General features: G+C 38.5%; 2 protein-coding genes across 2 annotated transcripts in view; one reads left to right on the forward strand and one right to left on the reverse strand.

Moving 5' to 3' along the window:
- The first annotated feature begins 1,172 nt into the window (after positions 1–1,172).
- Positions 1,173–19,602, forward strand: LOC140229637 (trehalase-like). Its single transcript, XM_072309882.1, has 13 exons — positions 1,173–1,252; positions 2,403–2,503; positions 6,151–6,283; positions 7,364–7,451; positions 9,511–9,611; positions 10,091–10,183; positions 12,557–12,796; positions 13,688–13,737; positions 14,112–14,297; positions 14,759–14,979; positions 17,517–17,741; positions 18,381–18,434; positions 19,352–19,602. Exons 1-13 carry the CDS (start codon positions 1,173–1,175, stop codon positions 19,508–19,510), a joined length of 1,731 nt encoding a protein of 576 aa, XP_072165983.1. The 3' UTR covers positions 19,511–19,602.
- Positions 19,603–21,788: 2,186 nt separating this feature from the next.
- The window catches only part of LOC140229467 (dynein axonemal heavy chain 8-like), a 119,359-nt gene continuing 117,217 nt past the window's right edge, over positions 21,789–23,930 (reverse strand). Inside the window, exon 87 of the mRNA XM_072309721.1 lies at positions 21,789–23,303. Within this exon, the coding sequence (XP_072165822.1) occupies positions 23,016–23,303 (288 nt within the window). The 3' untranslated portion in view covers positions 21,789–23,015. The remainder of the gene's footprint in view (positions 23,304–23,930) is intronic.

A 23,930-nucleotide genomic window follows, 5' to 3' on the forward strand; every position in this document is an offset into this window, starting at 1 on the left:
CGTGTATGTATACCTGCAGCAATGTATTTCTTTTTTCATGCGGAATAGAGCAAAGTTCCTATCTTCTATTCCCATCTCCTCCACAACGATACAACAAATTTTCACTTATTGCACATAAAAGCATCTACATTATTTTAACTGTTGTTTATAGGTATTATGGTGCCAGACCTAGGAAAGCATAGTTATAATATGCTTTAAACGATGAGCAAGGGAAGTGTGATTTGCAATGCTGTATGTAATTATTAAGCTGATTCTAGGATATCAGGGAAAGCATTCGTTCTGGACAAGCGTGGGTTGTTTCCGAAAGGGCTATGGGCTTTACATATAGTTGAAACGAAATTAACGGAAGGTTTTCAGTAGATCACAAATTTAGTAAAGTACGTGATATTTGAAAAGTAATAAGGAGTTAACTCTGACAGCAAAAGCCAAAGAAAAAAAAAGAAAACGGAATCTAGTAGTTGATGTATGATGTATTACGCACTATCAAAGAATAAATTTATAAAAGGAAATATTGCTTTAAGTTTTATTTTGTTTTCTTTTGTTTTAAGGATTGGTCGGTTAAATACTTATCATGTGTTTGTATCAAGTATCGTTCGCGTTTGATTTTTATTGAGTGTTAATTCCAGAAAATCTGGGCGGGACGTTTGATTGCTTGAATGATTATGTTCTTATTCGGCATCGCCCCCCAATTTGGGGGGGAAAAAAAACTGATATCCAAAAACATAATACTTGCTGGTCAGACACCCCTCAAGTAAAAAAAAAAAAAAAAAGAAAGAAAAAAAAAAAGGAATAAAGCAAAAGCAATAGAAAAGCCCTCCACTTAGTTCCTATTATTTAAAGATCTTGGAATGCGGGGCCACCAATCTTTACGACATGACTTGTCCTGTGTGTTTCTCTTTAATTGATATATCATACTTCTACTTGTACCTCTCCATTGTATTCACGATTATTTCAACAGTGTCGATCTATATATACATGCGTTGTTACGTGTATTCTTTTCATTGACATTAAGTAATAGGCTTCCAAAACAATATTGTTAAGTTAGAAATGCAGTAAAATAAATGCCGATGTGAAGTCTAAGGTAATCAGAACTTTTCTCTGCGTTTCATCCACTGCTTACAGGTGTGTGACACAGAGTAACACTCCCGACTGCAATACGGACTAGCATCACCATGCTAGCTACTTATATATTTGCTGCTCTTCTGGTCACGTGCTCCGCCCAAGCTCTGAAGGATGAAGCGCCGTGTGACAGGTCGGTGCACTTTCGTTTGGTTCCTAAAGATATATATATTGATCCGGGCCCGCTCCCCCCCCCCCCCCACCCAAAAAGAAAAAAAAAATGCGTTATAAACGCAAAGTTTTTACTCGAAATATCAAACGCACGTCCCCGAGTCAAAGACAATTTTGCTTTTAAATGCAAGTGCGTCGCTGAAAGGACTTGCATTTCATTTCGTACGCAAATATTGAATACAACTTTTCATTTGATTCTGATCAAACATAAGATATCAGTAACAGACATACTGTGTTTCCTAAACACAAAATGTCTGATGAGGAGTCGAGTCGTCGGAGGATAAAGTGTACTAATAAAAGGTGCTCCAGCTCCATCCCGAATCTTTATAGGGCCTGTACTTTCCTCTAGACAGTCTCTCACAACGATGAACATTTAAAGAGGTAGGAAAACTACATGTTCAACAGGGAAGGAATTCTCCATGTAGTCACTGCGCGGAATCGTTCAATTCCACGAATGTAGCCTGGAAGTATTGGTTGCAGCGATTGGCTATACCAGATCAGAGCAGTGTACGATTCCGTCTCATCTGTGCACAGTGTTCATGCCCATGGCATGGGACTACATGTACAGTGTCACCCTGCTTCCATGCTGTTGCAAATGACTTGCGGGAACAAAAGAACTTTGTATGTTCTGTTTCATAGGCGGCATACACACGACAACAACAACAAAAGGAATTACAACAAATCATAAATTAAGAAAATAACTCATCATATTATACTTGAAATGTGCACGCAATCTGTTGAACCTGACAAGAGAGACATGATAAACTTAGAAAGACGGGGTTTGCGCTTGAGTGATTCATTTGAATTAGTATGGTTCTAATATCACTGAGTAATGTATTGACACCACATGAAGTTGACTTTGGCAGCTTGACTTACGAGTAAATCTGAATTTACCTAGGCCTATGTCATCTACTTATCATTGGATATCATGAAGAAAATATCAAAGATAAAATTTCCGAAACTCATTACGTAAATTATTGAATATAACTCTGGTAAAAGCCTACGGTTTACCTGCATGAAAGCCACGGCGAAAGTTGTCTTGACTGTAGATTTTGATGGAGAATGCAGTTTGAGTATTTGGGGTTTCTTTCCACTCTTTCTTGCACCCTTAGTCCCATCTACTGTAATGGACCGCTGCTGGAAGCCGCGCAGAACGCAAGGATATACAACGACTCGAAGACTTTCGTTGATCTACATATGAGACAGCCAGAAGGTATACGTCTTATGAGCTCCATATATTATGTTCTTTTTTTCACATAAAATACTCCGAAAATAATTGCAACTCACGGTAAGCCCCTGCCCCTAGACTATATCCAAGTCTTGTCCCAGCGAAACTGTGACATTTAATATTGTTATATTGCGAACTGCTACGATAATAAGGGAATGATTTGAAAATATATCTGAACTGTACAGACAGAACTACGTACTGAAACAAGAACATGAGCAGTAACTCGCCACAAAATGCTCACTACAAGACACTATCTATTTAGTCCACTGAAAAAAAGAAGGCAGTTTTTTTTTTTTAATCTTTGTACAGATCAATACTTACTTTGGGAATGCTTTTTGTTCATTATGCCGTCATGCCTTACGTAAGCGGCAACAAAACTCCTCCACTCAGCCCCGTCAATAGTCAGGTACTGTTTGTGTTTCCAAAGTGTGCTTTTAGTCCCGATTATCCCTCTCTCCACGTGTGGTACTTTTCAAAGAGTACTGAGCATGCTGCAGTAGTACAAATAATACCAGTAATACAAAAATATGTAGGGGGTCACTTCAGGGTCCCGTTTCATAAAACTTGTTATAACTTGTTAATATCAGTGACAACTGCCACATTTCTGTGACAAATTTGCTCTTAAGTCTTAGTCTTACGCTTAGACAATCAGAAGACAGTCTTTTGATCGCTAGGCCTAGGAAATGCATTATTTAGATTCGAAGTGTAGACAACATCTAGGTTCTACTGATCTAGGCCTACATTTTAACAGCCTTTACTACAGCCCAGGTACAATTGTAACTTATCACCACACTAGCTTCTGATTAGGGCCTAACGTTCTAGTTTCTACGTTAGGCTTACCACTAGGCACTACTAGTATTAACGAGTCTAACTAGGTTTTTACATTTGAATCTTCACCTGGTCAACCGTGGAAGTCTTAGTAAACTTACTCAACAAAGTGGATTGCTCAACACTAGATATTCTATAGATAACCCTTAATTAGATCATTTATCTTATTCCTACTAGATTCTAGTACGCTGTTAGTGAATCCTAGTCAGAGGAGTTGTAAATTAATTTTGGAGTAGGCCTAGGCCTAGGCCTATTATTAAACGCTAACATTAGGTGTTCTATAAATTAGATCTAACAGCTAGGCCCTAGTGCTACCACCGTAGCGGTATAGACCTCTAGAAAATCTACTCTACGTAGAGCTAGCGTTAGAGTCTTCAGGCATTATTCGGCAATTCAACATACAAAATACAAGCGGACATAAGACTACAAACAGAAAATCGCACTATGATATAAAGATTGTGGTGATTCCAGGTGCATGCCGCTGGTTGCCAGGGCTAGAGGAGGAAAGTGCACCGAGACTCAGACATGTAACGTTAGACCTAGGCCTAGCTAGAATATCTAGAGTGTTATAGTTGTTAGACCTACTTTATAGACTAGACAATTCTAAACATTTAAATCCAAGTTCTGGTAGAGTCTAAACAGTAATATTAATAACACATCATGTCAACACATGGCTAAAGTACATTGTAATAATTTGTATGAAAGACAAGCTGATCGTATAGAAATTAGACTCTAACGTTCTACACGACGTTAACTCTAACGTTAGGCCTAACATGTTAGATATAGGGCCTACACAAAATCTCTTTAAATTTGCTCTAATCTAGATAGTGGATACTACACTGTTACACAAAACGTAAGGTGTACAAGTTGTAGGCTACAACTGTATAACGTTACAATAATACAATCCACAATTTATGGCTGTCAGACCTACTGTAAGGCGTCCTGCCTACCGTACGTTTGAGTTCTAACACTATACAGATTACAGTGTTACGCCACGTGCCGTAGCAACCCTACACTAACTAGCGTTAGCCTACTGACGTTTTTAGAGGCCTAGGTCCTATCAATTAGTATTAACGTTGAGGTCGTTAGACAGTTCATGGAATTCTGAACTAACAAAGGGTGATTAAATTCTCTTTTATCGAAAACTGTGAACAGAATGATGGCCTTAACTTACGCAGAACCAACAGATGTAGGACTTCCATCCTGAACCGTGCGATTATCGTGAGATAATCTTACATAATTATGTTGCTGCCTCGATCGTGCGCGCGCTGCAAGTGTAGTTAGAAGCACAGTGATTCTTGCGCCTTTTTTCTAGTCCATTAGTTTTATGGAAGGCCGATCGATCCGAAATCACATTACAAATACTGCCATCGCCACTTTGCTGCACTCAAATTACCGCCCCATGCGCGCGCGCATCTGAAATAGTACTACTCACCGAACTTTTAGTTCGGTGGTACTACTGAGTAATTCGTCGCTACGTTTCGTGCGCTATTTTACCAATCTTTGTATGGGAAGCCAAAATTTCAATTATAATTCAGCGCGATCAGCACATCATCGCAGCCATTGCCCAACTCACACACGGCTTGCGCTTACTGTAACTACAATAATTAGGCCCTATACCCCCCATGTTTACCCATGTGGACCCCGCATGAGGTTGTTTACTGGGCCCCTAGCGTAGGCCTATAGGTGAAACGAGAATGGACGGAGTCACAACCAAGCCATGGCTCCCTAGACCCTCAACTTGCTGAGGAGCACAGCACTGTTGAGGGGCAAGAATCAGGGGTAGTAGGGACTATGCGGGGCCAACAAAACGAAATCACTAAAAGGCATGTGAAAAATCCAAATGTGGAAAAAAAAAGTAGGTTAGGATTCAATTTCAAGACAAATACAAACTGATTCAGGATCGTAAAAGTAAGACAATGGTCCAACGTTAAATCAATGTTAGTTCAATGATCATATAGCCTAGTTATGAGTCATGACTGTGGAGCCCATTGTCAAAGTTGGCCCAAGATGCATGGTATTAGTCAACCAGCACCCTGCATCAGTGACAATTTAAGCAAAAAGAGGGGCCCAACATTGAGCAAACGTGAGCTCAACGACTGCGACCACGCTGATCATTGCCAACGCTGGCCCGATTGAGTAGGCCTCGGGGCCTATTGTTATCTGACACAATGGCCTAAAGATGATCCAACATTAGTTTACTGATTTATGACCATGTCGACCATTGCTAGGTTTTTCCAGCGTAGGTTAACCAACTAATATCCACCGTGCATCAGTGACAATAGGCCTATAAGCACGAAAATTGCAAAACCTTGAGCGAACCGTATTTAGCTTAATTATCATCTACGACTGTGTCGACGAACACCAACTTTGCCCAAACGCAGGATAGCCAGTCAATTGCCGTCCATCATCCAACAAGGTTTCTCCTAAAGACAGTGGCCCATCGTAGAGCCAACGTAAGCATAGGCTTAAATAGTGTGTATTTGGTGTAATATAGGCCTACATTAAAAGCAGCCAATTATTTAGGCCCTACATGGTTTCATGTCATAAATATACCTCGCATTGATTTATAGACATTGACCTACAACATGATACACAGCAGGCGTGTTTGGCGTCTGTGACACTTCTTACCTATACGACCAAAGCTGACCAACAGACATGCACTAATTGCAGACAGTTTTGTTGTTTTCGACTGCTCTATATCTTACACGTTAATCATGTATTGATTTTTACATTTTGTTTTTGTTTTGTTTTTGTTTGTTTGTTTGTTTGTTTTTTTACTTGGGACTTTTTGTCACCTTCAGATATAATCCTCGCGGCGTTTGGCAACATCTCTGACCCAGATAATGCCACAATCATGGCGGAGTTTGTGGAAGAGTATTTCGATGGTCCAAACATAGAGTTCACGACGTGGGAGCCAAGCGACTGGACAGAGAAGTGAGTTAGACCCGACCATATATCCGATACGCCACTTGAAATCAAATATCACAATTTTTGTTGTTGATATAACGCTGTTACATTTTATGTTCAAATGAAATAAAGAAATCTTAAAACTAATGCAATGTTGACAGAACTTTTCAATAGCATTTTGCTAAATTATTATCTAAAGAGCGCTCACTCAACCACAACAAAACGACTGTACCTCTTAGGCCCAAGTTCACACGAAAATTACATGTATGTAACAATATCTGATATCATATTCTTTCAATTAACAATCTAAATAGAATTCGCTGGTTTAAAGGAGAGTTGATATATAATTACATACATACATACACACACACATATTTATTATAATATATGAATAAACATAGACACACACACACACACACACACACTGCATATATATATAGTGTGATGATGCTGATATTCCTACCGCACGCCTCTGTCATCTTAAGTGAAATCACAGTTAAGACAAAGTAGATAACAGAAGATGTCGCATGAAACCGGCAGAGTTGTGAAGTTTTCGACCGTGGTCTTTAATTCCTCAGCTTTAATAACTGTTTGTGAAACGAAATATATGTTTTTGAGCTCACTGTACACTCATTTACAGTTATACATTGTTGAATGTGTTGCAAAGTGCCAAAAAATATTGCCAAGTATGTCATGTAACTATTAACCCATGCTCAACTTATATTTAATATATTGTGTTTATGAGTTCAGATTTGTTATGCTCAAAAACATATATTTCGTTTCACAAACAGATATTAAAGCTGAGGAAGACCACGGTCGAAAGCTTCACAACTCTGCCGGCTTCATGCGACATCTTCTGTTATCTACTTTGTCTCAACTATATATATATATGTATATATATATGCATATATAATTATGTCCATCTATACACGTATATAATAGAGAGACAGACAGGCAAAGAACACACACACAAACACGCAAATATGTCATGGTGTCCGGGTGAATGTTTTCCACTCCAACAGAAGTCTAAAGGTATAAATGTCGAATTTTCACTGCCTCTCTCACGACTGTCTAGTTTGCTACTGGTCCTGTCTTGTTTTTCTGCAGCCCGAGTTTCTTGGAGGGTATCAAAGATGAAGAGCTACGCCTGTGGGCCGAGGAATTGAACGAACTCTGGAAGGAACTCGGTAGACAGGTGGGTCAGTGAAGCCCTAGTCTATGTTTGATTTGCCTTTTTTCATATACATATGACACGTGTATGATAAACAGTTTAAGATCTCACGGCCCCGTTGCAAGAAACTTTGCGTTTAAACGCAAGTCCTCCAAATCAGACGCATCTTTGGGTCTAAACGCAAGTCTCTTCGATCGAGCAACGGCACGCAAAATATCAAACGCAACTTGTGGGCTATAGCGTGTGATGTAAAGTGGCGTTTAAAGGGGAATTCCAGACGATTTTCAAAATTGCACATCATAATCTTATAATGTACATAAATCGACGGCTCATGTATAGATTTGCGGAATTTATTTTGGTTCTTGAGCAGAGAAATCAATGCTCTGAACAGTCTTGAACAAGTTACAATGAACAGTGTCGATAACAGGAGCCTCACATATTTTAGAAATGTAGCAGTGTAATTCCATTACAACACCGCTTGCTTAACAATTTCACCTGTGCAGAATCTATATGCATGCCTTCTTCTTTTGTTCTGCTTCCTTGAGCCCCAACTCATGTTTTCTTATGGTGAATGAGGCTGCCATGTCATCATCCTTGTTCATTACAATTTGTTATAAATTTTGAAAACATTTTTATTCCTCTTCCCAATCACTATGAATTCTGAAACGCTGTACTCAGAATAACTAATTATACTTGTTCAATGATGTAAAAGTCTGAAAATCATCTGGAGGTCTCCTTATCGCAAGTCGAGTTTCTAGCAACGGGCCCACCTGAAGCATATTATGAGGATTCGATGCATGCGTAAAAGAAAAATGGAACATGTCAGTGAAATTTCAGGAAATTTGGACAAGCCGTTCAAAATGTTGAATTTTTACAGCTTTGATTAAAGTCATGATGACCTGTGTCGTTACTGGATCGGAAGTGTAGAATGATAATCATGGGATGCCGCAATAATACAATAATTGTTTTCTGAAAAAAAATAGGCATTCATTCACATGTTGCGGACATAATACTTTTGTTGAGAAAAAAAAATATTTCTGTCTTATACGAATGGACGTAAGTTACGAGTTCTGTCATAATATGCTCCGAGGTGAGTGGAATATTATCACAAATTCTTCTGAAATAGTACATTGTACATTGTACTTTGCCATCAATGCAATCACTTTGCTTTTGCCCCCGCGTCACTTGAGCTATACGTGTTGCGTTTACTTTTCCCCTATACAGAGGAGGTAGATGTAATGGAAAGACGGATAAGAACTTGACATTGGGGCGTGGCACTTGATTCAGTGAATAAAGAAAGGAACTGCATGTGTTTACTGTGCAAGCACGGTTCCCCCAACATCTCTCCATCCCTTCCCCCCCCCCCCAAAAAAAAAAAGCATAACGGAAAGAGAATGGACAGAATTGCAACAAAAGAAAAAGACACAGCAAATATATATGGAAAAAGCATGGAAAAGAAAAACATTCAAAGTATAACGGTTAAACAAGTCTGTTTAAACATTGTGCTTTTTACTCCGAGTCCAAGAAAATTTGATATCAGTGCACTGTAATCCTATTTGTTGACCGTCAAAGGGAGAGGGAGAGAGAGACGAAACTTGCTACGTGATAAAATCACTTCCATTGTATTCATAAATAGTGATTGTATAAGGGTGTATGAAGTTCTGTAATAAAGCCCATGACTGAATATGTACTGATGCTAAACCACCACCCCTTATCCAAAAGAACCGAGTATCTTTAAGTGAACGTCTGTGCAATTCTTGAAGGAAGATGATGATAATTGATATTATTGCCTCTGTTCTTTTTTTTCAAAAATTTTCTATGAAGTTGTCGAAAACGGATTTTAAAAATTTGGCTGGATGCGTATCCTTTGATTGGAATGCCCTTTTCCATTTGTACATTACATCCTTCTTTGAAGATTGTTGAAAATATTCGCTCATAAAGGATGCGCTCAAATTCGTGAATAAACAATACCAAGGAAATCAAATAAACGCAATGTTTATGAAATTAGGAAATGTGATACATGCATGATATATCACAGTCATGCATGTTTCTTTTTGATGATTTTTGTTGTTCTGCGCTACAGATTAACGTGGATGTGTCTGACAATGCAGATCGATATTCACTTCAGTATGTTGAGGACCCGTTTGTTGTTCCTGGTGGTCGATTCAGAGAATTCTATTACTGGTAAGACTCGTATCCGTTTTTCTCTCTGACACACACACACTAACACACACAAAATACACAGGATCTGACTGGTCAAACTCTTTGCAAAAAGGGCAACTACTTCGTCCACATTTCCACCTTATCTTTAATTAAGCCGCTTTTGCAAATTGTACAAAAGGTGCTAAATCTTCGCTCGTTCACTCATCGATTCTATTACGTGATTCTTTTTAAGCCTAGGAAATATGAAAATAAAAAAAAATAAAAATCTTATGTCTAATCCACTTTTTCAACTGTATGGAACTCCTATGCGCCTAAACATCACTGCGACAAGTGGCTTCAGACACCCGCTCATTTTCATAACTTTTCATTTTCATATCAAAACTTGAGTACTTTGAAACTTAGGTGAACAGCGCAACGAAAATAAATGCAATCAATACGTTGTATGTTGTAGTATTCTCTTGTGTCCTTGATAATACATATCCCATATAATACACTGACAGGGATTCCTATTGGATCTTCAAGGGTTTGCTTCTCAGTGAGATGACGGAAACAGTGAAAGGGATGCTGTCTAACTTCGTTTCCATGGTAAAAAGGTAAAAAAAGAAATTTGGAATATTACGTGTATTGTCTCTTTTGGCTATCTATGACCACGCACAGGGAGAATAATGTCTTTTTTGGCAATCTATGACCACGCACAGGGAGAAGATATCATATCCCCTGTAGGGTAGCAGCAGTCCTGCTATGGATTCATAGACCCCCACTGCATGCACCCCATTGCCCCCCCCCCCTTTTTTTTTTTTTTTTTAAATGCTGAATGGTTTTGCCCAGTACAGGGAGATTGTGTACTGCGTTGTAATACGTTCGTCATCCCGCTACCATTCCTTCCGTGGAGAGAAAGGATGTTACCATATTAGTTTAATCAATCTTGCGCAAAAAAAGAAAAAGGTATACGTTCCATAACTTAATCTGTTTCTGAACCTCAGCTGACGAGGATTTTTTTTTTTCAATTCAATTCGAATGAAATCAAGGAAAACAAAATGCACATTGTATTGCAACATAATAAACATTGTAATATATGAATCTATCGTTCAAAATAATTTCGTTTATTAAAAAAAAAAAGAGATGCTCACGTAAAAGACAAGCTTGTGGAGATGTGAGCCGGTAAAGAAATTGAACTTACAATAAAAAAAAAGAATAAAGTATACATACAAGTACAAGACGTTCAGGGGAAACAAGGACGTATACAGAACAAACAAGAGACAGTGGGATGGGATAGATTAAAGGGAGAAGGAAGGAAGGCAAGGAAAGAAGGAAGGAAGGAAGGAAGGAAGACTATAAGAGAGAAGGTAGGGGTCTGCAGCATGCACATGCAAAGCTATGGAGATTGCCAGACATTTTCCATTGGCATGCATGGGCACGGTAATTGACGTTAGAGAAATTATGCAAATGAGATTAAAAAGAATACTATTTCAAAAAGAAATCAAAACTGTCTTAAATTTTCTTTGGAATACCGCTAGACTTGGTGCATTTTTTTAGATCATCACGTAGTTGATTCGAAAACATTGATCCTATATAAACAAAAGTATTCTGGGTAAGGATGGTGCAGAGGAAAGGTGAATGAAATTCGTTGGATCTTCTTGTAGCAATTTACTAAATGAGCAGGAATTTCTACAAAATACATTATCAAATACTTTTTTGCAACTCGTACTAATTGATATGAAAATGAATCTTAAACCTTCGAAATTTTCTATTAAAAACAACTCGTCAGTGTGATCACATGGTTGTAAATGATATGTTGTAGTCAGTCTCGAAGCCTGTATTTTTTTTCTTTTTTTTTGGGGGGGGGGGGGAATAAATACAATTTGTTGATGAAATATTGATAGATATTTCCACAATCGAGAATACCGTCTTTCAGATTTAGATATTTAAGACTAAAATACAAAGTTGAAGTAATTGATAAGATTTACTGATAAAATTTATTTACTGATAAAATTGAATCAGCTGGCTTGGTGTTTACGAGACTATTAGAATTCACCCTTGACGTTAATGAAGTTTAAGGTAAAACAGGGTGGCTAGATTCGACGTAGGAATGACTCATCGACGCCTGTAAATACAGAAGAACTGCATTTTTGTCAGGAACTGGAATATATTATGCATGAAGACATTAACATTTACATTGTGTTATCTCTTTGTGAAGCGTCCCTTCTAATATTAATGAAATCATGACTTGGGCGAAATACCCTTATGTGTTGGGTCTCCCCCCCCCCCCCCCCTCTCTCTCTCTCTCTCTCTCTCTCTCTCTCTTTCTCTCTCTTTGGTCAGGCAACCTGGCCTTATCAAAAATTCCTATCCTTGTTAATACATAACTGGGCTTCAAAAAAATGCACATTAATGTTTAATCGCACTTATTGTACGGAAGATCAAAGGTCCCTCAGCGAAGGATCAGCTGTCCATGCTATCATAGGCAAACCAAAATTGCCATTCTACCTTTGTCTGGTCCCATTGTTTTATTCCGTGCCTTTTTTTTTTCCTTTTCTTTTTGACAATTTCCCGTTTCAAGTTTTTGGTCAAATGTTTTACTTTTCTTTGCATGCAATAATTTGCTTTTTCCTCAATTTTCCAAGTTAGCATGTCGATCTCGCTCTTTAAAGGCCGGCAACATTATACATTTCAGGGGCGTCATATTTCCTTTCTTTCTTTTTTTTTTTTTTTTCAAGAGGGGGGGGGTGGTGCGTTTATATTTTAGGGCCTTCAGCGCAACTGTCTGACTCCACTTCTGCGTTTCTTCAGCTGACAAGCAAAAAAAAAAAAGTGAGTGGGGAGGTTATTTTTTTCGTGCGTACTTTAATAAGTAAACCTTTTTTTTAAGGGTCTGAAGGGGATGAGTTCGCACCAACGCTCCCCCCCCCCCCCCTTGACGCTAATGCATTTTCGTAACATTATTTCACTTTTGAACCTTCTGTCAGTATTGGTCACGTGCCAAACGGGAACCGGGTCTACTACCAGAAAAGGAGCCAACCCCCGTTCCTTATCCCTTCAGTCTATCTCTACTACCAGGCGACTGAGGATGTTGACACTGTGCGTAAATTCATGGCCGATCTCGAGGAGGAATATCGATTCTGGATGGACGAGCGATCGATCAACATCACAAGCGGCTCGGAGGTCTATACCCTCAATCGCTACAACGTGTTTATGGGAATGCCTCGGTACACTTTTGTCGTACTTTCCTTATATTCTGTTAACTAACCAGCATGTTAATGTGCATATTTTCGCGTGAATAATTTTTCGCGAATTACTGAGTATACTAGATGAATTTTTATTTTCATTTTTGAATATTCCGCAGAATCAAGACATTACATAGTGGTATATACAGCAGGTAGAATATTCGCATGCCTTTATTTTCACCCTATTTTTTGCTCGCACGAACTGCGCGAAAACAAATCTGTTTAATCGTTTGCCTCCTTGTCTGCATTTCCTTTGATTTTTACACTGTCCGTAGTTCGGTGTACTCTAATGCTCAATTGTGATTTGAATTTGCATTTTATGTCATAATTTGATAAAAAGAAAAAATGGCGAACACTGCAATTAGTTCTTAATATCATCGTTATAAGCTCTTCCAGCATACACTCACCTATGACAAGCATGCAATCTCCAGCCTGGAACTAAACTAAATTTGGTATTCTTTTTCTCATTTACTGCCGTGTGGTTATCAAATCACTGAATTGCGAAAGATAATGACATTTTCTTACTATGTAGTAGTTTCTTCAATATGTCATACGGTTGACCTCTTATTCTAACAAAGAGATTTTTCTTTTTCTTTTGCCATTCACCAAGGTCGGTGATTAGATGCACACTGCGTTTATAAAAGTGAATGATTTAAAAAAGATACAAAAGCGCACTAACATTTTTAAAGGATCAATATATCCGAAGCATATGCAGTTGGTGTTCTGTTTAGTTTCGGTTGTTTTGTTTTGTTTTTTTTTTTTTTTTGGGGGGGGGTTACTCTGTGAATAGCAAAGACGGTGCAAACTTCTGAATGTATAACAACGATCAGCCATTAATTAAGTCTTCTTTTTTTTCTGTTATCATAAATTCAGTCCGGAGTCTTATCGCGAAGACATTGAAACTGCAGAAGGGCTTGATGAAGGTAAGAGATGAATTGTGATCGTTTGCCGTACCGCAGATTATTCTTACTCTGTCAAAGCAAAATGGTATTGTAAACGAAAAAGTATAAGCGTGAGTCTAAGTGTATTTGACAAACCGTTGAAAATAATGTTAATAAAGTCCTTCATTGATTTTTACTAAAGTTTAAGACTATAACTATAATAATCATCACATTGATGTCTTTCCACTTTTAAAACGAAGGGTAATGATAATCAGATGGATAGATAGATAGATAGATAGATAGATAGATAAATGGATAGATAGACAGACAGACAAACAAACATGCGAAATGTATCCCTGCAGCTAATTGTCGGAATTTTGCCCCTCGATTTTTTTTTTTTATTTTTTTTTTTTAAGATGCTGCAGCGGAAGTCTATTCCAATCTCGCGTCGGCGGCGGAAAGCGGCTGGGATTTCTCCACGCGATGGTTCGGTGAAGAGCAGACGTTGAGCTCCATTCGCACCAAGGAAGTAGTTCCGGTCGATCTGAACAGCGTACTCTGCCATTCAGAATGGGCGCTAGCGGAAATGCTCGATGTGATAGGTGACGAAAAATTCTTGAGATCTCAAAACTTTTCTCTGTTGATCAAATTGCTTGCAACTGACAACATTGTATAGGTCTATTATACTATACGCTGGTACATGATTTCTGTAGACTTCCAAATAGGAGAATGCACTCTGTTTGCTGGGACGAATAGCAATTTATTTTTAACTCATTAGCCATCGATTAGACTGGAAATATCATAGGATAAAGTTAGATGCATTCTCTGATAGACCTAATGAGCGAGATAGGTGGGGGAAAGTGCATCGTCATTCCAATCTAGATAGTAGAGTGAGTCGAGATTGCGACAATTAGTGTCTTCTTTAAGCCCCACCCTCTTCTCTTAAGATTGACCACTTTCGCAGCTGCGAGAGAGAAAAACATTCGTTATAACAAGAGAGGGTCATCGAATAAGAGGGTTCTGTCGGGCATATAAAGCAAACATCCATTTTTCACTTCGACAGATGAAAGCGAAAAAGCAGAAGAGTACCGCCAAGCCTTCAATGACCGCAAGGAAGCCCTCAACGCGCTGATGTGGAGCGAGACCAGAGGAGTCTGGCTCGACTACGACCTCGACACCGATACCCTCATCGACAAATTCTACCCGTCCAACATCATGCCGCTGTGGGCAAACTGTGTGGACAAAACGGAGGAAATTGAACAGAATGTCTTACATTATCTTCAGGTATTAAAAAAAAAATCAAAATCGACGCTTAATTATATTGTACAATGCACTAACTTCCAGCTTATAAATATCTATCACGAGATCCACGAAGAAAGATAAGAATGATATTATTCTCGGCAATATCCGTGAAAATAATATCAATCCAATTTGGCCACATTCAGTGATGTGTGTGTGTGTGTGTGTGTGTGAAATCTATTGGTATTTCTTTTATCTAAGAGAGGAAATATACAGAGCCTATTAAAAATAAACTTTCTGGCGAAATAACCATCACGCGTCTTGTATGAAAGCTACGGATGACCACAACCAATTTTGTCAAATCGGTAATCAAAAATGGTAATAGAGGACGAAAGGTTTCTACTTTATTTTCACTTGATGGCTAGCGTGTAAACATCTTCCGTGTCATTATCTTTTTTATATTATTATTACATCCCATAAAATGTGAATCAGATGATGTGGTAATCACAAGACCAGGTGGTTATTCAAAAGCACTTTGGAGCCTAAAAAACGAGTCAATAACACGAAGCGAGATTAAGGTGTCCAGAGACACCATTTCGGCATGGTTTGTGTTCAGACTTTGACTATGAAACTTTGTTTGACACGAATCGAGATCAAGTTGTCCGGAGACACCATTTCGGCGTGGTTTTTGTTCAGGTTTTGACTATGAAACTATGTATAACACGAATCGAGATCAAGTTGTCCGGAGGCACCATTTCGGCATGGTTTGTGTTCAGGCTTTGACTATGAAACGATGTTTAACACGAATCGAGATCAAGTTGTCCGGAGGCACCATTTCGGTATGGTTTGTGCTCAGGTTTTGACTATGAAACGATGTTTGACACGAAGCGAGATCAAGTTGTCCGGAGGTCGACACCATTTCGGCGTGGTTTGTGCTCAGGTTTTGACTATGAAATGTTGTTTGACTCGAAGCGAGATCAAGTTGTCCGGAGGTCGACACCATTTCGGTATGGTTTGTAGTCAGGCTTTGACTATGAAACGATGTTTGACACGAAGCGAGATCAAGTTGTCCGGAGGTCGACACCATTTCGGCGTGGTTTGTGCTCAGGTTTTGACTATGAAACGATGTTTGACTCGAAGCGAGATCAAGTTGTCCGGAGGTCGACACCATTTCGGTATGGTTTGTGCTCAGGCTTTGACTATGAAACGATGTTTGACTCGAAGCGAGATCAAGTTGTCCGGAGGTCGACACCATTTCGGCATGGTTTGTGCTCAGGCTTTGACCATGTTGACTATGAAACGATGTTTGACACGAAGCGAGATCAAGTTGTCCGGAGTTCGACACCATTTCGGTATGGTTTGTGCTCAGGCTTTGATTATGAAACGATGTTTGACTCGAAGCGAGATCAAGTTGTCCGGAGGTCGACACCATTTCGGCGTGGTTTGTGCTCAGGTTTTGACTACGAAACGATGTTTGACTCGAAGCGAGATCAAGTTGTCCGGAGGTCGACACCATTTCGGCATGGTTTGTGCTCAGGTTTTGACTATGAAACGTTGTTTGACTCGAAGCGAGATCAAGTTGTCCGGAGGTCGACACCATTTCGGCATGGTTTGTGCTCAGGTTTTGACTATGAAAGGTTGTTTGACACGAATCGAGATCAAGTTGTCCGGAGACACCATTTCGGCGTGAAACGTTGTTCCAGGCTTGTCTGACCCCCTGTCCCCAGAAAAAAAAAAAAACAATAACAAAAAGAAATAAACACACGTGAGTTTCTTGGATTAGCTATGGTATCAGATTAATCAAGGTATTTAAATCTTACAGACAATGTGATTGGATAGAGTAATAATATCCGGGCCTATCTTCGAAAAGAATTCTAAGGTTTCGGTCTTTGTCCAGCGTTCGCTACATTTTAGCCTTTCTCTGTCTTCCTCTGATATTAACTTACTGATTTATTGCACATGAAGATAAACAGGTTGACCTAATCGAATCTGAAAGGAAACATACGCCGTCTTGAAGGGTATATTTTCCCCTTGACTCGCTCTCCCTTGCGTATAATGCCTCCCGTTTTGCGAAATGTCATCCGTACGCAGTGCATATCAAACGCATCTTTACACATTCTTGAAACACCTTGGCGAAACATGTGTTGTCACACCTTGACGAAACATGTGTTGTCACAATGTCATTCTGTATCGCGGCCCGGCCCTACGTGTGTCTGTCATGACTGTGTGCAGTGTGTGTGTGTGTGTTTGTAATATTATGGTCACAGTGTATCACGTCCACAAACTTTTGAACGTATAGAAATATGCTGAACTGTCAAAATTTAATTCTAGCACTCATCACTAATCTACCACTCGTTTTTGCTGGGATATCGTAAATCTTTTCCATCAATTTCTCGAAGCATTGGTCTGATGACTGCTATTACAATAAACGCACTCGCTTCATTTTGATTTTTTTTTTAAATAGGAAAGGCGACGTGTTTCTTGTGTCTGTAATAGAGAAAAGCAAACTAAATTTCAGTTAGTTTATTACGTCTTTCTTCGGTTTTATAATTTACGTGAACTTTCTTCTCTTCTCCTCCTAGGACGAAGATGTTCTCTCGTACCCAGGGGGAATCCCCACTTCCCTCGTGCGGTCTGGCCAGCAGTGGGATTATCCCAACGCCTGGCCGCCCCTCCAGGACATTGTTATCGAGACCCTCTACAACAGCCAGCTGACGGAGGCCAACGAACTCGCCTTCAGCCTGGCCCTGAACTGGACGCGCACCAACTGGCGGGCTTATAATCTGACTGGACTTATGTTTGAAAAGGTACACATGCATTCTCTTCACCACCATCGATTTACCGAAATTTGGGGGGAAGGTACAGGGGACCCTTAAAAACCTTAAGTATTTTGATAGTTATACATGTATTTCTCAATATGTATTTCAGGGTACGAAAACAAGTTGACGGTGCACTCTCTAACGAACACGGTAATAACAAAATTCTTTTTACAACAAAATCGAAATTCAGATCCAAACTTATCATCTTTATAACTATGTTCATATACTATACTGTTCGATTAAAACGAAATTTTGATACAGTACACTCCCAATATAACGAACATGGTTATAACGAAATTCTCGTAGCAACAAAATAAAAATTCAGGTCCCAAAATTATAATTTTTGTAATACATGTATGTTTATAATATACTATCATTGTTCGGTTATAACAAAGTTTTTTTTAATGAAAATTACAAAGAAACCACAACACAAATATTTTTTTTTGTTTTTTTACATTCTTGGGTGTGATCCATGGTAATTACCAGCACTTTTTTTTTTTTTTTTTTTGGGGGGGGGGGGTCCCTTTACGCCAGTGCAGTTCTTTCTTATACAATTCCATGCGAAGGACGAAATGGAATACAAAAGTGTCTCATTGTCAAGCATTATTGATGTGTATTCTTTTATAGTACGACGTGGAAAATCAAGGGATCCCTGGCCACGGCGGAGAATACGCAGTACAGGTGAGAACACAACAAAAGGCCAACCCGCAAATAAGCTTTTAGTGGTTGGCAATAGGCTGAAATGTCATTGTTTTGTAGGACTTACTGTTTGCAGATAGAATATCATTTGCAGATAAAATATTTTTTGCAGATAAAATATTATTTGCAGATTACCTTTTTAACTGAAAAAGGTTAGAAGAGTTCCTTAACATATATCTACACGATAAGTGAAACACTGGGTGTGTAACTGATATAACTAATTGGATGTTCATTTGGAGTGCCTCCACCCCCCCCCCCCCAATTATTATTATTTTTTTTTTTTTGGGGGGGGGGGTAAGCGTGGTGGCTTTTCCATTTACGAAAAGAATATTGAAAGTTCATTTCAATTGTCTAAAACGTGCCTAATAATTACAATAAAAGAAGATATAGGCCCCTACTCTCTTGTTTTACAGTGTAATTTGCACCTTTAGTGTGTAAAAAAAAACAAAACTTGCAGTAAGTATGGAGGTTTGTCCGCACAAAATATTACAAATTGAAGGCATTTGATTACACAGATACTGATGATAAATGACAGATCTGCATGGTCATGATTAATAACCAAATAGAAGACCAATTTCAAAGCATTCAGCCCTCATCCAGTCAACCAGAATTCATGATCATTGAAAGTTAAAGGGAAGAGCTGTGAACGATTGCAGTTTTCCTGGCTTGAGCAACTCCTTGGTCAGAGTAGAACTTTAGTACACATTTTCAAAAACTCTAGGGCAACAGTAGACAGTCTAAAATTAGGAATGATTAAAATTCTGTGTCTCTTCCTTGAGAGTATTTAATTGTGCAAGAACAGAATGCCTTGTCAAATGTTACTTTATTTCTTTCTTTTTTTATGTATGCGTTTGACTGTTGTGTGGGGATTTATTTTTGTCACTTTTTAATCTGGACAGGCTGGATTTGGCTGGACCAATGGGGTAATGATGGTCCTCCTTGATCGCTATGGTGAAGATCTGACGGTGGATGATACCGGAGCGGGTCATCGGGTCACCGCGCAAATTCTCCTGTGCCTCCTACTTTCGTTTATCGCGTGGTTAACCTGCCTGCGTTGAAACAGACCAAACAGGGATAATAACTCACCATTTTCTTCATTTTTCAACTAAATCTGATATGTTAGTTTATGACGCTGGATTAGATGAGGACAAACGACGCGAATGAAGCAAAATCGCAGGGGTATTAAGGCTCCAATGCGATTGCTGATGTACGTCTTTGTGTAGTGTGAAGGTCTGTAAAACAAACTGTTTCTTTCTGTTTTGTTATTTTTTTATTCTGTAGTTCACAAAAAGCCCAGTATGTTTTGTAATTCCTCTATCACTTAAAATGATGTTTGCAATTGTTTGCTCGTCTGTTTCTGTTTGAGTTTTAGAGGGTATGAGTAGTAAGAAATTTTAGCTAGTATTGATGTACCAGTTAAGCATAGTATAAAAATCTGAAGTTTACATTTCACACAGAATGACAGGTCTGCATCTAACACAATACTGAAATCTGTAGATCAACATACCTCTTGGCTCTTGCACGATTCAAGAGTAGACCTAAACACACAAAATGGGAATAATTAATCATTTTATCAAAGTTCAGTAGGTCTATAGTGTTTTTGCGCTGAAATTGTGTCCATCACCACTGACCATACTGTACACTTGCATTTCCCATTTTAAATCAAAATGCGCTCCTCTGCTTGTATGTACAATGTACATTGTATATCTGTTGATTATAGAGCAGCTGTGAGGCATTGTATTTTCCCTTATCATTGGATTCTTGGAGCTATGGACTTTAAAATTTGTAAACAAAAAATATTAATTCATAGGCCTATTCTTTCTGATATTAGTTCATCTTCTTTCTAATAAGATAACTTTTAATTCTTTGTATTGACTTTCCTCCCTTGCTCTATACTTTCATTTTTGTTGAAAATAAAAAGGAATGGCAACAGCCCATGTCTTAATGTAGAATCCTGCAAATGAAAGAATGAGATATTAGATAAGGAACTCCTTCATAGTAAATGGTACGGGTAATGTCATCCTCATGTTAATTTAGATAGCAAATTATCCAGTAGGAAATGCTTGAAATTATTTAGGCTCTATTCAATATTCTATCAAAACTACTATGAAAATTAATAATTAGCAGCTAAGGCTATCATGAAGATTCACATCACTTTTTAGAATTTGATATGGTCAAAAGAAGGCCTTCTCAAGAAGGCCACAGATTAATTGATATTACAATTCAAGAGAGTAGATTTTGATAAACAATAATTTCTGAACCCGTTATCTGTTTGACTTATGACATAGTTCAATGAAAAAAAAAATATATATATGTGTTTGGTAAAATGATTCAGTCGTATACAAGTTGAAGGAGGTAGTAGTCATTATGTTCATAGTTACTTTTTCAACCCAAATAAACTACTGATTTTGCGACTTTGCCTTTTACCAAAGGAAATACATACAGTACTTTGCAGTCTTTTCTAAAGATTATGGTTTCAGTAGATCATTGAACAATTTTACTTAAATTGTAATATGAATAGAGAAAACACAAATATTTAAATCAACCTCCACTTATCCTAATATTTCAGAAAGCTGATACCCAATCACAAAGATGTATGCTGAAGTATGTTATTACATAATGCAATAAAAATGCAAGGCAGTATCCCTCATGTGTTTGTGAGTCCTGTTTTTGCTGTAAACAAAGTTTTGCTTAACACAGTAGGCCTGAATTCATGAAGGTGGTTCAAATTCTCCTGTGTAAATAGAATGCACGTGTGACAGATTGTGTACATTGAACGTCAACAGACCCCCAGTAACAAACACATGCATGTCAAAGGTACGCCTATTTCACGCTTATTTTAGTTCATGGACTAAATTTAAACCATGGTCTGAATTTAAATCACCTTTGTAAATATAACGTTGCCGTTTATGACAAACTTTAAAGGCCTAGCATGGATTTACAATTTGTCCAGTCACTTTCGGCAAGCAAGATATGGGGAGATGCCATCATTCGCATCAAGCATGTAAGAACCTTTCTTGCACACAGCGTGGCCAGCAAACTCAGCTTCCAGTGAGTTTCACATAGGGTAATCAGCTATGTAAAATTTCCCTTGCAACATCACACATGCACAGACATACATAAGCACGCACAGACATGCATAAACACACACATTATAATATGCAAGCATGCATCTAGACCTACACTAACCAATGACAGCGCACACTCCAAAGTGGTCAAAGGGCTATAATCACAATGCACATGGAGCATGTGTCTTTCCTAGCGACCTTTTTTTTATCAAAATCAATTTAAAAATGCTACACAGAATAAAAAGATGAGCAAGTTAGCAATGATCAGTCAAGTAAATTGTGTGAATTTATTCAATTTCATTTCATATGCCATCAATTACTGAATAGTTTGTGAAAGCGTAAATCATATCATTGTGACAGGTTTACTTGCAATTTCTCTGTTTCTCTCTCATCCAACAACAAGGTGCCGTGTGATGTCACAATGTCAGCAAGATGATGTTTCGACAATTCTCTGACAATAGCTATTTCATTCCATAAATGACATATTCTATCCACTTTAACCTCTTTCATTATCATCTGATTCCAGCATAAGTTGGTTTTATCTGCAATTTCAAGGAAAAATATCATTGAATATTGGAAAACAACATTTGTGATTGGGAATTTCAGTGCTGAGTTAATTCAGAGTGTAATCTGTTTGTTCAATTACTGGCAACAAGTGGATTTCTTTCATCATTACATACAAAACAATATGTGATTGAACATTTTTTTTTTTTTTCTGGAAGTTGTCAAACAAGTATATGACATGCTTAAAACTTCAACTTTTCAACAAGGTAACGAAGGCAAATTAATCATTTTCAAGTATAAATGTAAGGCACAAACACTCTTTTCTAACATTTTCCAAAACACTCTCTTGTTTGAGAATGAAGTGGAGTAACTTGTTAAGAACTCTAATAAAACGAACCTGGTAAAACATCAACGGTATGGTTTCTGGACAACATAAGGCAAGGCTGTGGCTATCTTGCATTAATATTATTCTGGACAGTGTATGTTAACTATCCGTAATCTGTAATTTGGAATCACCTGCATACACAAATAAAGTACTTGGTGCTGAAGTGTTCAGTAGACTCTGATCTAATCTCTCCAAGAATAAAAACACATAAGGAGAAAGTAATTTCCACAAAGATTTTGGCTTACTTTAAGATAATACCATTTCGTCATAAATCTAGTATAATGCATTGAAATAAGAAAAATAATTGAAAAATGCTAGCCTCTCAAGGCAAAAGTCAACCATTCAAACTTCGAGTATCTATACAACTTGAGATGCAAGAAAAATGTGACAAACTAGTCTTTTCCAAAACAGAAAGAGTCCAAATAGCCTAACTGGGCAGTAAAACAAACCAAGATAACACAAACTCAATTTCTCTAAGACAAAACAGCATAAGTGCACTTGAATATCAAGAACTGATGTCCATACATACATAGAGAGGGGTATGAATTGAAGGGTGTTGTTAGTACGGCTGACACAGATGTTGCTGTCAGAGCCCCCCTAGCTAGCTCACTTGGTGTCGCACAGCAACGCCACGCCCCTGAGGGTCCAGTGGTCCGGACTGGGCGTGGTCTTCAGGACGATGAACGTGATGTAGGTGAGGTCGGTGCGGCCCGGCTTCTTGTAGACGGGGCACTGGTAGAGGCGTGGGTCCTTGGGCGCCGTGGAGTTGATGGCGAACATGTGCACCACAGGGAGCAGTGTGAAGAGAACCTTGGGTGATGGTTCCATCAGCTTGGTGCCCCGACGGTCCCAGCCGGCACCGTCCAGGAACAAGCCATGGATGTACACGCCCTCCTGCAGTGTGGAGTCATATGATTTTATAACAAAAATGTAAAAGTAAAATTTAATCTATATTGCTATTCCCAGTACAGGCCTCACACATTAATTCTGAGACACACAGTATTGCAAGCACTCAGAATATGGAAAGTCCTTCAAGTCGAAGAGGAAGTGGAAAACTTATACTGTCTTACCCCATCATGCAATGAATTTGGAAGGGTGGTGGAATTACTTAGAAGAATGGGCAATGTTGCTGATAAAGAAAAACTGTCACATCTTCTACTCCAAAATCTTTATTCAAGTTCACTGACTTACAAATTCCATACCACACTGGCTTTCAGCCCATTGAAGGCTAGTCCTGAGCATGCTTGGGCAAGTGTCTAATTGGAAATGGGTGTTACTTTATAGCAAAATCAGCTCATCCTCAATGGGTTAATTTCATGTATAAGTGTGTGCATGGATGTTGCTTTTTTTTTTTTTTGGATTTTTCTAATGGACCGCCACACCTGAGTGAGCTTGCTGCAAACTTACAAGTCGGTCTAGTCTGGATGAATTACTGAATGCTGATGAAAAAACTTAACAAGTTAACTCTCTGTGTACCACATTAGATTTTTGTTCATAGGTATGTGTGTTCAATTTGCGCAC

Source organism: Diadema setosum, chromosome 6 (genome assembly GCF_964275005.1).
Source record: "Diadema setosum chromosome 6, eeDiaSeto1, whole genome shotgun sequence".
In the NCBI taxonomy this organism is placed as follows: domain Eukaryota; kingdom Metazoa; phylum Echinodermata; class Echinoidea; order Diadematoida; family Diadematidae; genus Diadema; species Diadema setosum.